Here is a 16,157-nt window from a genome sequence, read left to right on the forward strand (position 1 = left end):
CGCATCCAGGCTGTGCATCGAGGCATTTTATTCCAGATTAATGCTGAAAAATGATTTGGGTGCTGCCTGCTGTTAGGGAGAAAATCGGTGATTGTGGGATACATGGAGCGTAGCCTGATTCAGGTGTGCTTCTGGGACTAACAGCGAATAAGCCCACCTGGGGAAGCAATCTGCGGTCATGAGCTCAGTCTCTCAGTTTTAACCTCAAGAACCTAAAAATATATACTGCTGCTCTACGAAAAGTTTGATGTTTAAGTACCTTGCTGAACTCAAGTGGTTCTTTGCATTTGCTGAAGATGAAAGTGATTCCCAAGTTATGAACCCAGGTGACATGAGGGATGATAATGTGATAAGAAAGTCTAGGAAGAATAAAAGATTTGGGTGAGGAGGAGGAATCGTTTCCATCATCTTAAGCTGCTGGTGAGTCTAGCCCTCAATGGGAAACGGGATTCAGCAAGATCAGGAACAGAAACACAGTCATGAGTCCGTCTACAAAGCTGTAGGCTAAACACAGAGCTTTGTGGTACTTTTAGGAAGAAAAGATGTGACAGGAAAAAAGAGAAAGACACTAAAAATTAGTGATGCAGGCAAAGAACTAAGAAAAAAACAGTGTCGCAGGTGTAAAGGAGGATTTTGAAGAAGTGTGCAGGCTACACCATTCCAAAGCAAGAGAAGCGTTAAGGAGGATGCATTGAGGTTGTAGGTGCCCTTTAAAAGGTGACTTGAGACATTGATAAGAACTGTTTGGGAAGATCCATAAATTTCAGAAAAGGATTTTCTCTCCTTAACCCAGATGTGGATAGTAAGCACATATGTGGTCCAAAAGGTTTGATTCATTTAGGCAATGCTTTCTCTGCTTGAAGAAACTCACATACATGAATATATCTATCTTGTAATTCCAGTGATGTGCCAATGACTATGTTCTCCCAAATATGCAAAAGCTATTTACTGGAATTTCTGGAGATACTTTCAAGATACATAGTTGTATTTTGAAGGTTGTTTCCACAGTGCTAGATAAAAATATTGGCACAGACTGTTTTCAAAATAAATACTGTAACAATTAAACTAAGCACACAGTCATTCTTCCTGATTTAATTAGGATGTTTGTAAGAAATAATTCTAGCGCATGCCTTTTTCTAACCTACACTTTCTGTGGAACATACATGACTCTTTCATCTCAGAAGAGGAACAGAAGCCCAAGCAGATAACTATATTTTCCTTCTAGCTGCAGAAACATATTGTATAACTATTAAAACCAAGCACTGTCAACAAAACTTTCTTTTGCATACTATAACTCAGATGCTAGGAGGATTTTTCTAGATGAGTTATATGACTACATCTTCTTTACCATCAAATAAGTTGTGCCCATGTATTCCACCTAAATTCAGAACTGCATATGAAGGGGAAGCTTTAAGAGTTCCGTTCTCACTGTGCGGTCCCAGAAACCTGTTGTCATGACTGCTATACCATTGCCACAAGCTTTTGTCACAGAAGGTTATAGATATTTTTTGGTGAAAATTGTCAAGCCAGCATAGCCAGTTTATAACTTTTGAAAGCAGGACCACGTCCAGAGTGTAAGTGGTATATACGGGATGTATTCTGGAGAATGTAAGACAGAATATTATATGTGGAGTGTACAGAATAGAATTACAAGGGTTGAGGGGCAAACATGAGAACCTGAATTTTTATTTAATTTTCAAAATAAATATAAACATTTGGTTAAAGACATTTCATAAAACACTCAGAATACATTTGCAATGGTAGGCAAAACAGAAAACGAAAATTTTAAATACTTTGAAAAAATACTTAATAGAAAGGTAAAAAAGAACACCCTGCCAAAAAGTAAGTTCTACACCCAATGACCCAGTACCGTGCTGCCAGTTACTTACTGCTATACGTAGGAAAGTAAGTCTTCAAATTTCCTCAGAGGCCATCAGCATAAGCCCAGAAGAATGAATGTTAATTACTCATCCTAAAAATATTAATTATTTTTAGTGAAAGTAATTTTCATGAAGTCTCAGGAACTACAGCCTTGGGAAATTGAGTTCTCCTTTTATATATGTGTACACACACACACACACACACAGAGATATAGAGATAAATACATAGCTGGTACAGACAGCACAGCCTGCTTTAGCTCTGCTGTATTGCTAAAAGTATCCAATCAGTTTTTAAATTCACTACAGAAGTGCTTCAATGATTGTGCATAGTAATGAATTCTTATGTGCTGCATAGCCTACTTTCTTTTGCTGAAGTTTTATGTAAGCTTGTGCTCTTTGATTAAAGGAAAGAAAGGAAGGGAGGAAAGAAGGAACTGAGGGAAAATAAGGAAGGATGGAAATTCTCAGGCAATACTTTGTAAAATTTCACTAACTGGGAAAAATTGAATTCATTGATGCAATAGCCACCACCACTTCTTTGTTCAGTGTGACTAAAAAAAACAACCCTGAATTCAGGCATTACCAGAACTGTGGCAGTCAATTATATTTATTGTTTGAAAATACAAGTGCCTGCCCTGGATCTCAGCTGTGGAATTTAAAAATCAGGTGTGATTAAAAGGACCACCTGTAAACATACGTATTCAAACCAAACCCTCCAATAGTTTTAACAAAGAAGAAAAAAATGATGGACTTTGCTGCATTCCCAGAGGTAAGCAAATCCAGATTCTGGTGGACGACGGTGGATAGAGCTTTCCAAAACTGGGGATCCCTCAAAGAGAATGAATGCCCCACCAGCTGCTTCCTCATACTTCATTTGCAGAGCTCAAATGTGTGAATCTCTGTGGAGTTTGACTTGGTGGTATGTCACAGGGAGAAAAGTAATCTTCCAAGCAACTAGACTCAGTCCACACAACTGTGCTCAAACACGATGAAGTTCTCGTAAGCCAAACAGTTCAGCAAGAAAAAGGTTTATCTCTGTAGGATAATTTATTTTGATCTGTTATCTTATGCAAATCCGGTAGTGCTGCTATCTTTTTAATATCTTCCATAAGGTTTTATTTAAAGTCTAGACATGCTCTGCACAGAGTGTAAAATGTGTGGATATAAAGTTGCATTTTAAACCAAAAAGCTTTTAGCAACAGAGTCATTCTGGATGCAAATCTGACTCATGGTTTCTCAAAACCTGGGCAACAGCCAGCCTAAGATGCATCATGTAGGCTGTCAGTCAGCAGCAGAGCAGCCTGTTTGGGAACCACACGTTCAGCCCTGTACGGGCTCCTGCTTTGCGCACACAGGCACCTACCAGCAGTGCAGAGCAACAGAACCAGCATCTCTCACTGGCCGCTTGTTCTCTCACCAGATCTCTTGGGGAATAAGCAAGTGCCATGCAACACAGCATCTTATTTTGTCAGATTGTTGGGGGCTTGTGGGGGGTTAGGGTGGTCTTTTTTGGAAAATTCTTCCTTGAGGCCGTTCAAATATGAATCTGTGTAAAGGCATGGTGGGAAAGGCAATCAGTACGTCCTAGCAGGTCATGTTATGTTTACCTCAGCCCAGTATTTCTTTCTGTCTACTACTATATAATGTCATACTTTTTTAATATGCCTGAGAGAATATATACAGAATATGGCAAAGACTTGTTGCAAAGCATACGTATGTCAAGGAACCATGTGGCAGGGAGTGGCAGGGCCCCCTCGGGGGCTGCCAGGCAGGACCTCAGCAGCCAGGGCTGGTCCTACCGTCCCAGCCAGAAGCAGGGCAGGATGGGGGGCACCAGGGGCAGCTGGGGCTGGCATGTCTGCCCACTGTTCACAGTCGGGACCAGCAGGACCCATGGCTGGGCATAGGCAACTGAACTATCCTCAGTCCATAGCCTGGTAGGGCACGGCCAATTCTGTAACCCATATGTGCCTAACCCTTCCCCTCCGCTGAGTACAATTAGCATTGCCACCCTGAATTCCCCAGGACTGTTTTTTCCCCTGCTGTGCTTTAGCACACGCATTTCTGAATTAACAGCTGAGCAATATTGCTTGCTCTTGCAATGACGTTGTCTTTCTAGGTTTTTTCTTTAAGCTCCAGCTTCTTAAATGGCAGGGTTGTAGGAAATTCTGATGTTTATTCATTCATTAGAAGTTTTACACTTCGTATTTTCAAAGTAAGCTTTGGGAGCGCGAACTATAGAGGCTCAAATAAGAAAAGCTAAATAAACGTGTTGTTTAAAAGAAGTAATTCCTCTATATGATTTTCCTGCAGGGGTAACTACAGTCTGACACTGCACAAATTCATTCACACTGACTTTCAGGACAGCTTGGGTCTGGAAGAAATACAGCATTTTCAAGACGAAGAGCCCCCAGGCAGGGGGCCAGGGCAGGCTCCCCGTGTGGCTTTCTGGGAGGCTCAGCTCCTCTCCAGAGCACACACATAATTCAGTGCCACGCAGGGCCCTCCGAAGCTGGGCTGGCCCCATCCAGTGTCCTCGACACCCCACACACTGGGACAGCTGGAGGGCTGCTGAGCTTAAGCACGGAACCAGACAAACACATGGACCTGTTCCGGGTCCTATGGGGCCTGCGTGAGCCTGAGCTAATGAGCTCACTGGGGTTGAGCTGACAGCACGCAGACACCCCTGGTATCCCCCACTGTCATCTCCCCACTTGCAGACCCCTCCTCCTCCTCCTCTTACTCCAGTTAGCCCAGCCCCATGCCCTCTCAAGAGAGCAACCGATTACCTTCTGACTGACACTCTAGACAAAGTTTGGGATGGGAACTGCACAGTCCCTGTAAAGTTACTCAGTTGCTGCGGTCTCAGCTCCATGACATCTGCCCTATGCGATGATGTAACTGACGACGTCAAGGTCTGGAGATGCTGTCTTCAAGCGGAGGCACTGGTATACTGGCAGACTCTCAGAGTAGAATGCGCAGACATTCCTCTAATCCCCTTAATTGAGAGTACCCAAACAACCAGATATGATTTCAGACTTAGGCGGATCCACCCGGTTTTAATTGTTTAAATTATTTTTGTGAATGTCACTGTATTGCTTGTTTTTAGCGCATGGCTCTTACAGGCACAGCTTATTCCCAAAGGCACATGGCAAGGATGGCGCTGCTTCTGCTCGCTATCATTTGTTGTCTTTGGGGACGGTTTTTAATTGGATGCTCACAGTTTGTTCAGAAGACGTCACTCTCGGAGCATAAAGGCGTTATGAAAGTTAAACCGGTGTTTGCTTCGCAACGCCCCCTCTTACTTCTCCCCCCGTGCTTTCGAGCAGGAGGCGACTTCTGGGGAGCGGCGGCCACCGCTGCCCCCCCAGAAGGAGGAAAGGAGGGGGGCAGCCCGGCCCCAGGTACCGGTACACGGCGGGGAGGACGACCCGGGGCCGGGCCGCGGCGTGCGGGCAGGCTGGCGGTGTTTACGGTTGAATGAGGGGCGAGGCCAAGGAGCGCCGCGTCAGAGCGGGGTGGAGGCAGGCGGCCGGCGGCCGGCAGGCAGGGGCGGGGGGAGGCGGGCGCGCCCGGCGGGGCGGCCGCCGCAGGCAGGGGGCGGTGACGCGCGGGGCGGGCCGGGGCGGCTGCGAGGCGCGGCCGGGCGCGCTGCCCCGCGGCACCAGGGGCGGCTGCCCGCGTCCTCCCCGGCATGGGGGTCGGGCTCCGGCCGAGACCCCGCGGGCGGCGCTGACCTGAGCGGCACCCGCCGCTGCCGCCGCTCCCTCCCCCGCAGCCCCGCAGGGAGGAGGCCGGGCGGCGGCGGCCGGCGCCCGCGGGCGGGCGGGCGGCGCGGGGCTCGGCGCGGCGGGCCGCGGCGCGCGGGGCTCGGGACCCGGAAGCAGAAGCGGGGCCGGGAGGCGGCTGGATGGGAAGGAGCGGCGGCGGCGGCGGGCGGCGATGGGGGAGCAGCAGAGCTCGCTGAGCGCCCCGCGGGCGGCCGCCGCCGCCGCGCCGCCGAGCCCGGCCGGAGGCCCGCGGGAGCCCGGCCCGGACGAGCCGCCTCCGCCGCGAGAGTCGTCCCCGGGCGGCGGGGGGGCCGGGCCGGGGCGAAGCGGGGAGCCGCCGCCGCCCGCCGGCAGCCCTGAGCGGCGAGGGGCTGAAGAGGAGGAGGAGGCGGAGGCGGCGGCCGGGCCGGAGCAGCCGCCGGCCGCGGGGGAGCCGGCGGCCCTGGCGGAGGAGGGGCCGGGGCCGGAGGGGGGCAACGGCCGCCGCCGCCCCCCCCGGCGGCACGTGTACTGCACCGTCTACTGCGTGGAGAACGACCGGCCGGCGGCGACCCCCGCCTCCCCCCGCGGCGGCCCAGGCGGCGGCGGCCCAGGCGTGGGGCAGCCCCCGGCGCGGCGCGGGGTGGCGGCGGGCGGCGACCCGCTGTCGGCGGGCGGCAGCATCGAGGTGGTGGACTTGTACCTGCTGCCCGAGCCCTTCTCCGGGCTGATCGCGGGGGAGTTCGGGCCGCTGCTGGTGCTGAGCTGCCGGGTGTGCCTGGAGGAGAAGCCCATCAAGCCCCTGTCCTGCTGCAAGAAGGCGGTGTGCGAGGAGTGCCTCAAGCGGTACCTCAGCTCCCAGGTACGGGCCGGCAGGCGCTGCGAAGTTGCGCGCGCTGAGGGGCAAAACTCTTAAACGGTGCAGTCGCAGCTGCAGCCCGCCGCGCTGCCGCAGGTCGTTAGGCGTGAGGCGCCGGCGAGCCCGGGTCGCCGGCTTCAGCATCGCGCCGGGCCCGACTCGGCGGCTTGTGCGCCCGGCGAGTTGAGCTCGGGCGGGGTGGGGGTGGCGTAGGAACCTTTCCCGTCCCGTGCGGAACGGGCTTGGCAGCCGCCTGCCTGTGAGCTGCTGATTTAATGACCGTGTTTGCGCGTTGTTACGCAGCCTCTCGGGTCGGTCACTTCTGTATTTTCAGGCTCTTCCCATCTTTCAAAGAATTTTCTCTTTGCATTCTCAAACTCTTGCTGTTAGGTGGCTGGCACCGGCTTCCTTTAAAGAGGAGCACAGAGAATGATAAGGAACAGGGTTTGGGAGCATTAGCAGCTGCCTCTGAGGCGACTCCTGGAGTGAGGGGCTGGGGATTTTGGCTGCCACCCCGCAGCCCCTCGTACCGCTCGGCACCAGTGCTGCCGCTTGTGCACGCGAGTCTTCGGTGCGCCCTTGGTGGACTGTGCAGCCGCTCGGCCTGTTTCTCTGAGAATACATCGCGTTTGGTATTACGCCAATTATGTAAGATTAAAATGGAGGGGGTGTGTGTCTGTGTGACTGTTCTTGAAGAATCACAGTTACAACAGTAAACAAGAACTTCTTTGGGGAAAAAAAAGCAAACCACAACTTTTCCATCCTAGGGAGATAGCTGCTCATCCTGGGTGGATAGCTACTCAGTGTGGGCTGCTTGTATCTTCATCACTGTTTTGTCAGTAAGAACTGCTGTTTCAAACCAAAATCAGTAGCTTGAAAGCAAAGCTCTGTCTTCGCTGCTGTTTTTAGTAGCTAGTTTAGCATCACAAAACACTTGGGCATTGTTTCTGCCACTAGTGTAGGCATGCCCTAAACCCAAAGAGCAATGGGAGAAGTATGGGTATGTGGGACAAACAAAGCTAAATAAACCCTTTGCTTACTACCTTTATGTTTTTATTCAACAGAAACTTTGGGACGTGCTCGGTGGAAACGTGTTTGGTGTGGCGGTAGAATGAATTTTTACACCTGTTGGGGCTGGGAGCCATGCTGGGGCAGTCTGTGCTCCCGCTGGGCTGCGTGCATAGGGATGGGATGGATGGCTACAGCTACCCCCACGCACTATAAATAGTTGTCAGGCTGTTCTGACCAGGGAACATTTCACTGCTTGGAAATTGCACATGCTGGCTGAAGTGAAGCACGTGCTCCTTTCCAGGCATTGGTAGCCTACATAGCATTTACTAGTGCTGGTAGCGTTTGTTCTGGCTAATCGTAAACTCACTGGCATTTTTATGGACTACCTTCATTATATTTAGATAACAGGGAAGGGCTTAACGTGGGAACTGATGAACGGGAGAAGCAGAGTTGTGTTTTGTATGTCTCCTGTAACACTGAAACTCAGGAACACTTAGTAAGTCTTCTCGAGACTTTGTGCACAGAGCCCGGAATGGTTTGGTTTGCAGTTAAGTGGTGGACTGGAAACTCTCGGCAAGTTTTTAGAGTATATTGCCAGTGTATGTTTGTGCCACCTTTGTATTTGCCACTGAGGTTGTGTGTCAGAATATTGTCTTGCTTTGAAGCTGGAAATTGCGAAGTGGTGTGATGTCAGGGTGGTCTTCTCCAGCTTCTGCAGGTGCCTGCAGTCTGCTCTACAAGTTGACACCATGAATTGTGGCAGTTCTTCCCCATTAAAACAGGTAGTAAAATATTTCAAGGAATGACCAGGCAGGGTCATCGGTAATGGCCTCAGATGATGAAATTCAGATGTCTGCAGTGTAGGCATAAACACTGAATTCGGTTATCTAAGCCCCTTTTTTGAATCAGTGATGAAAAAGAGCTGGGTTTAGGGTATAACTTGTCTAAAATAGCTGAAATGCCACTAGATGTGCCTGTTTTGCCCTGTTTGTTTCCTTTGAGTAAGAAAGGGTGTAGGATCTTACAAGGTCTGAGGAAAAAGTTCCATCAGAGCAAGATTCTGCCCAAACCTAAAATAGGTTCAGTATTAGCCGTGAGCTAAAGCGATACAGAGAGTAGCTTACAGTGTTCTATGGAAGTTATGTGATCCAGGAGCTAAAGCCATACCGAAGAACTCTTCTGCTTGGTTTAGGCAACCAATCCAGCAGCTTGGTGGCTGGAACAGCTGGCTGGCCTGGAAACCAGGTATGTGCCCCATGAAGTGGGTTTCGCGTTGGCCAGCTGTTGGATGTGTATGCAGGGATGCCCTCTTCAGGGAAGCCGCTACTATTGCTGAGCACTCTGCAAAGCTTATCCCAGCAGCTATTAAAAGGTCTGCTTGGCAGATAGCCATATGAGTACTTACTCCTGTGCATAGAAGATGGGGCAGGGATACAGATGCAGAGGAGGGGATGTCTGCAGCAGGGATACTGATTTTGAGGAGGGAGATTCACAGAGCACTTCTGTGGGCACATTGTTACAGATGATGTTATGACCAGGCAGAATTTTAGTTGCTTGATAAATTTGTTCAGGGAAAAAGGAAACAAAACACTCCCAAGTAACAGTCCAATGTGTTCTTCCCCTGTCTTCCTTTTTTTAAAAGAATGAGAAAGTGATATTTCTTTGAGAAGAACAAGAAGTGATGTATCTTTCCTTTGTGCTGTGGAAGGACCCTGTGACTCATCCTGAGGGGAGAGAAAAGGTTTCTCCATGTCAGTTATATTAGAGGAGTTTCTGGGGAGGATCAGTGGAAAGGCAGTATAGGATAGAAATAAAGTTGCCTTTCATCTTTGAGACTTAGCACTTAATGTAGCAAAGAAAAAAAGAAAATTTACCAACAGTTCAAAAGGAGTAAATGTTGAAAAGCTGTTTCTGTTTGAAAATTTTAACAGATTTTCAGTTTGGATAAAGTCAACTTGATTTAGGAATGTACCTGAAATTGAAAACAAACAAAAGCAACCGGAAACTAAAACCCCAAGCAGCAATATGCATTGTTTAGATCTGGTTTCCTTGTCAGAGAAGTAGCAATCTGTGCCCTTTGTTTGAGAGGACACTGGCTGACTGTAAGTCTCTGGAGAAGCAGTGGTCTTTCATGCTGACAATGTGCAGTATGTTGGCAGAAGTATAACACTTAAAATAATTCATGTTGTCTTTAATGTCTGTGTGTTTTCCCACTGAAGAAAGCTGGATTCTTGATGACGGTTTCATCATGATTTCTGAAATGATGCTTAATGGAGTAGCAAAGTAAAAACCCTGTTAATGCACTCTGCCCTCTTCAATGCAAACATGTAACAGCATCAAAACTTCTGCCTTGGAGCCCTCTATAGATCAGAAAATCAACTGAAGTTTTAGGCATTGTTGAAAAGAAGATTATCCAGATGAAAATAGTCCAACTGCAGAGTTCACTCATAGTGTTACCAGCATGCTGGAAAAGGAGGGTAATTGATTTAGGAATGTCGCATCTGAAGGTCCTTAGAGGTCAAATCCAGTCTTTCTTATCAGCAGCACCTTGCTGCATAATCCCTTTCAAAGACTTAATGGCTGGAGCAGAAGCTTAGCAGGCGAGCCTGGAGTGCCCAGGCTGATCTGGAGCCTGACTTTTGGTAAATCGTGTAACTTTACCTCTGCCTCAATTTACCTATTCTTTCTCCCTACCTAATACTCGCAGACCCCTGAGGGCTTTTCAGGGTCTGACTACGACCAGTTTATCTACCACTGACAAAAAATTTCTATGAGTTTATTCTCTGGGACCCAGAGAAATTGAGGGAGGGGTAGATATGGGTGATGGGTTAGCACGAAAGAGGTTGAGGCTCTTGCACCTCAGGACCTGGTCTGGGTCCCACAGAGCCTGTGTCAGGTCCTGACAAACGCCGTCTCCAGGAATTGATGCAGCCCAAAGCTGTTCTTTGTTGTTACGCTTAATCGCAAACATAAAATGGATGAGGCTGAAGAGTGTGAATGTTTGAAATGTCAGTGCTCTTCCAGGACCGTGGTGCTCATGGAGGCCATCTCCATGGGCTCTCAGGTATGTGCCGAGTGAGGTCGGGGTCAGAAGGGTAGAAGAACCATTTTCCCTTCAGCTGGGAGCTGTGGGCTTCTACACTCGTGTATCCAGTATACAAACTGGGGACGGGGGGGGAAGAACCAGGTCACTCAATCTCACAGATGTAATATTGCATTCACATCTCCTTCACTTCCCATCTTCCTCTCCATTTAACATGGCACCAAACCTGGGTTATTCCAGAAACTGTGTGCACACGTAGGTTTGCTAAATGAGTGATTCATTTCCTAACCTCTCCTGGCTGCTTGTACGTCTGAGTCAAAGGGAGTATTTGTGCCTGGTTTTGCTTTTTGTCTATTTGTGTGTCTGGGGTGGGCGTGGGGGTGGGGTTTGTTCGGAAATTTTCTTTAAAAATAAACAAATAGGTATGGGAAGAATTTTGACTTAAGAAGAGAGGGAGAAGACCTAAAGTTTAACTAGGTTTTTATATTTAACTTATCCCGGACTGGTAAAGAGGCTAAGGTTTATATGTGTTTTCTCATCTCCCTAATCTGTAAACCTGACAAGTGCTATTCAGAACAACAATCTCACTCCTCACTTTTTAGCAAGTATTGACTAGACCAAAATAACATTTGCTGTTTCCTAACATCTATAAAGTACAATATGTTCTGTAATAAATATTTGAAGCTATATATACACATATATATAATTGTATCTATACTTGTTTCACTTTTCCTATAAAGTGGCTGTAAAAGTTTTATAGGAACCTTGGTGACTTGACTGCCCGCTTTTTCTACATGCAAGTTAGGAAACTTGATAATCCAGTTTTGATCCTATGCTCATGAGTGATGCTTTATTTTGTAAATCTTGTAATTCTCTTGGAGCAGTAATTCTTATATTAAAGGACTTCGGGTGAGTTAATTTAAAAGTATACTATATTCTCGATCAGATATTATGGTGCTTTAATTATAGGAACTCTAATAAGATTAGTGGCTGTGAGTAAATCGGAAGGGATTGTTGGGGGCAGGGAGGGGCCGCATCCAACAGCATTTTGTGCATGGCTGGTTTTGGTGGGACTAAAATCCCTCTTTCCTCCCCTGAGTGTGAAATGCAGAGATTGTCTTCCCTCTGCCCAGGACCTGTTACCAGTCTTTCTCTTTCCGTGACCTGAGATCTTGGTTTTGGCCCCTTTCTTTTCTGTGCATGATCTCTTTCTGAAAGACCTGGAGGAAAAAGCAGCAGACTGTTACAGCCAGGATTTTTGTGGGGAATGTGATTATAAAGCCATGCAGCGAAGAGGAGAATTTAGGAGCAGCCTGTATTGCCTAAAACTAGTACCGGCTTGGAGCCGGAGGGACTTGACACCTGTGTGCCTCTTCAGGTGTCTGATGGTATCATATAAATGATACACCTTCAAAGCTGTAGTCTGGTTGCTGATGAAAGCCATCCAGCAGAAATGTAGGCACCAAGTGCTGAATCATCGGATGGTTAATGAGCTGCTTGTGCCCTGAGTCAAACCAGAGCGCAGAAGGGCCACTGTCATTCAGTGGGGGAGAAGCTCTGTGTTTGCAAGGGTTATTAATCCAAAAATATGCTCTAACGCTAGCTAGCGAGTTGCTAGGACAGCTGCAGAGTGGCTACCAGGAGGTGATGGCAGGGTGAGCGACCAGCCTCCAGCTGATGTTGCAAGAACACAGAAGTTTACAAAGGAGGGAGAGAGGCGCAGGAGGAGAAGAGAATATATTACTTGCTAGATTACAGGCTTTCTAAACCAAAACAGCCACTTCAGCCACTGTAAGGTGGCTATGTTCCTGAGTAGAAGGAGGAGGCAGATAGACCTGGTCCATCAGCTGTGAGCAGCCTGTAAGCTGCAGGAACACCTAAACTTCTTCATTGTCATTTTCAGCAAACAGCTTCTGAAAGCCTGTCCTGTTCTCCTGACGTGTTGTATGCAGTGCCACTGCCGAAATACTGCTGCATAGCCAGCTGCCCAAGGGTTACTGTCACAGTTCAGGATGACACCCAAGTGCTTTTAAGATTGTAAGCATTAGTCTTTAAAGTGCACTAGGCATATAGCTGGCTTTTAGTCCCTCTTGAATGCTTGTGGATGGATCTGGTTTGGGCCAAAACTTAAGTCTGGAACAAAGTTTTACAAAAATCAAGCATTGCTGGAAATACTTTTAAATTCTTTTTAAAGAAGACTAGTTTTGAGCAATGTTCTTGAATGATAATACTGCCTAGTTGTCCTAGTGTGTGTAGGCCTAGATACTCTTGTCAACATACCACCGCTTTGTGTGGTATGTTTGTTCCCTGTGTAGAAGTAACTGCAAGCTTACTCTACATGGATAGCTGTGACTCCCTCTTGTTTGCGTAAGTCTTTGTCAGATATAGAGCTGGAATATGTGGCCATCGTTTCTTAGCCATGCTGTTATGGAGTGAAGGGGGAAAAGAGTGGCTGTTCTTCTTACAGCTAAGAAGATTTCCGTTAAAACTGATCTGTAGGATCAGAGATGCTGGGAATAGAAAAGATGGTGTCACCTTTGAACAGTTGCAGGAAGGGTTTTGCTAATGGGGGAAAGCCTGAATTCCTGGGGTGAGGATAAATGGTGTCATGAAATTGTTGATGTTGGTAGCAAGGAGTGAGGGTAAATGGTGAGTCCTACAGTGGTGCCATGAATTTGTTGGTGTTGATAGTAAAGCTGATTTTGAAGGGTAAAGACTTCCTATGAATGTGAAATTGCAGTGGGAGATGAAGGAGAACCGGTTTTGGTTTAGCTTGGGTTGAAATCTAATTTTGAAAATGCGAAATTTCTGTGAAGCAGAAGCCCTGCTTGTCAGCTGCCTCCCCTAGCCAGTGTGTTGCACCTCACTGGTCTGTTGGTGGTGTTGGCACTGGGGCCCACAGACAGGCTGAGCCACGAGGAGATCGTCTGCCGCGTGCCTTCCCTCCCACTGCTCCCACCAGCTGTTCCCAGGAGCTACCAGGCACAGGTATGGACTCAGTCCAGGGATTTTAAAGTGGAATGAGTTGAAAACTGAACTGTTGGGTTTTAATTGCCCGAACAAAGAGAAATTAAGGAGTGAAATGGGGGTTGGGAAGGCCTTCAGCTCACCTCTGCCCTGTTCCTCCACCCAGAACAACTGTTCTTCCAACGGCTCTGGGGCCTCTTGGCCCTTCATTCCTCTCTTCTTCTTGTACAAATATCTTGCTTCCTGCAGTCTAAACCAGCCAGGCTCAAGGAAAGTACGTATCTTACATGGCCAGGATGTAAGTACATTGTCAAAATGATTAAGAGTTGTAAGGGATGTAATTTCTTCAAAAGAATTTAAACTGGTGAAGAAGGGCATTACTTACCCACCCAGTTACACTGGTTTATCTGTCTTTTGGTATGCTTTAGCTGCTTGCACTTATGTTTCTCTTGCTCTTTCTTTTTTTTTTTAATACTTTCTTTACGAATTATATTAAAAAAAAAAAAGTCCTTGTCTATAGGATTTTATTAGTCAAGTACCTATGACTCTTTCTAGTATAGAAAAAGTGACAAACTTGTCTAGTGATGAAGAGGCTATTTAACTTTTGAGTCCATTTTTATGTACTTGAAAAATTTTTGGTAAGGCAAAGAAATGAATTTTATTTGGAAGTTAATGTGAACATAAAAATAACAGCAGTCCTGTTGAATAGCCAGTTTTTAAATGTATGTTTTTCTGCTATGGCACACATACATGTATTGGTAAATAAGCCTTGTGAGAGCAGTTGCTTAATGTAAGTGAAATAGGAAAAAATTAGGATGAAAAACAAATTCAAGACTTTACTCGTAGTGAAGAAAACTTTATGGATTTCAGTGCAGAAGGTCAGAAGTTTAACAGTAATTTAAGCCAGATTTGGAACTGAACCTGAAATGGCTTAGAGTCCACACTTACCTTAGTAGCTACCTCACTGCTTCAGTTTAAGATTGGTGTATGTTTTCATTAACAAGCTTGTTGGGATGTATGGTTGCTCCTGTTTATTTACTTAATTGTGAGAAAGGCTGTGCACTTCCTAGATTACAATTTCATGAAATGATAGAGAAATTTCTAAAGCTATCCCACTTCCTTTTCCTTACGAGCTTGCTAGTAGACTGTAGTGCACTTATAAAACTGCAAATGTCTCTTTTATAAGGAATATCAGATTGCAATAATAATAAAAGTACCTTTCCCCTTCTGTGGACTTTTTTCCCCAGTGGTATTTTTATTAAGTACAGTACAAGCTATATTGGATATTGTAGTGGAAAATAGAAGGGGTGAAGTTTAACTTTCTCAAGCCTAGTTGTGCTGATGCCATTGTGTATTGTTTCCTACCACTGACACGATACAAATGGCAGGTGCCTCTCTAGTTTAATTGGTTTGGCTCCCTGATCTCGTAGGAATGGTGGTGTATCAACTCAGGGATGTAGGGTGGGGATCTGAATGACTCTGTCCCTTTAGCTTGTAGGAAAGGCAAGTCCTATCCAAACCGTTCCAGCTGTCATGTGGCTCTGCGGGGTTGCTCACACAATATGAGGAAGCAAGAAGAGCGAGAAGACGATTGCCAGGATGGGAGGGGCTTGGTAGTGATGTGACAATCGTTTTGCCCCAGAAGGTGGGCCTGCTCAGGGTAAGCTTTCATAAAACAAAAGGGAATCATGAAGACTGGTGGCCTCCATATGTAAGGTGGATCTTTGGTCTCTGTTTAAACCTGCAGCTGAATACTGGCCAGTTATTCTGGTAAATGGTGGCCGGAAAGTGAAATGGGACTAGCTCTATTTCTGGTTTCCTATTGGATGGGGGCAGGCAGGAAATTAACCTTAAAAAGGAAAAGAAAGTAATGGATTTTAAACACAGCTTAAAGTACAGAACTTCCAGGAAAATAATGGGTTAGTGCTTTACAGGACTCCTGGAAGACTTTTATACCATACAGGTAGCAGAGAGGGGTGGAGTAGGTGGGTGCGGCACGCCATCTGTGACACGATTACAGAGGTGCTGTGAGAAGTGCTGCTTTCCTGAACAGGCAAAAAGAAGTGCTTCACTATTGTCAGTACTATCGTTGCTGTATGGGGGCAAAGAAATGGTGGGGGAGGGCTTCTTAATGCTTTCAGCTATTTTAATGTTGCTTGCTGTGTGAGTGCGCTTTGGGGAGAGGACACCTTGTGCTGTTCCATTCCAGCGCACCTGTGCAGTGCAAGGTATAATTTGTCTGCTTAGAAGTACTCCTTTAGAAGCCTTACGGAAGCAAGTAGGTAAACTGCTCAGTGCTTTTTCAAGTGCATGTGCAGCTCAGTTGTGCAATAGCTTGGAAACTCTGCTTAGTTAACTTTATGGTATGAGCATGCAGCTTAAAAAGGGGAAAGAATGTGCAACTTAAAAGTTTTTTGGAATGGACGGATCCACAAAAGAGCAAACATGCCCCTTAGTATTTAGATGCCAAGTGTTGCATACCAACTACAAAATGCGGATATTAGGACTCCAGGCGGAATTATGGTGGTGACAGTCTCTTTTATTGTGGTGAACTAATCCTACTCAGATTAAGGCAGAAAATCGGTTGTAAAACACTGGAGTTCTGACTAAATGTTGTTGCTGTTAGACACAGCATTGGGTATTGACAT

General features: G+C 46.7%; 1 protein-coding gene across 1 annotated transcript in view; it reads left to right on the forward strand.

The window, feature by feature from the left end:
- The first annotated feature begins 5,822 nt into the window (after window positions 1-5,822).
- The window catches only part of RNF217 (ring finger protein 217), a 71,576-nt gene continuing 61,241 nt past the window's right edge, over window positions 5,823-16,157 (forward strand). The window contains exon 1 of the mRNA XM_076333526.1: window positions 5,823-6,491. Coding sequence (XP_076189641.1) covers window positions 5,823-6,491 — 669 coding nt within the window. The remainder of the gene's footprint in view (window positions 6,492-16,157) is intronic.

The sequence above is a fragment of the Aptenodytes patagonicus genome, chromosome 3, assembly GCF_965638725.1.
Source record: "Aptenodytes patagonicus chromosome 3, bAptPat1.pri.cur, whole genome shotgun sequence".
NCBI lineage: Eukaryota > Metazoa > Chordata > Aves > Sphenisciformes > Spheniscidae > Aptenodytes > Aptenodytes patagonicus.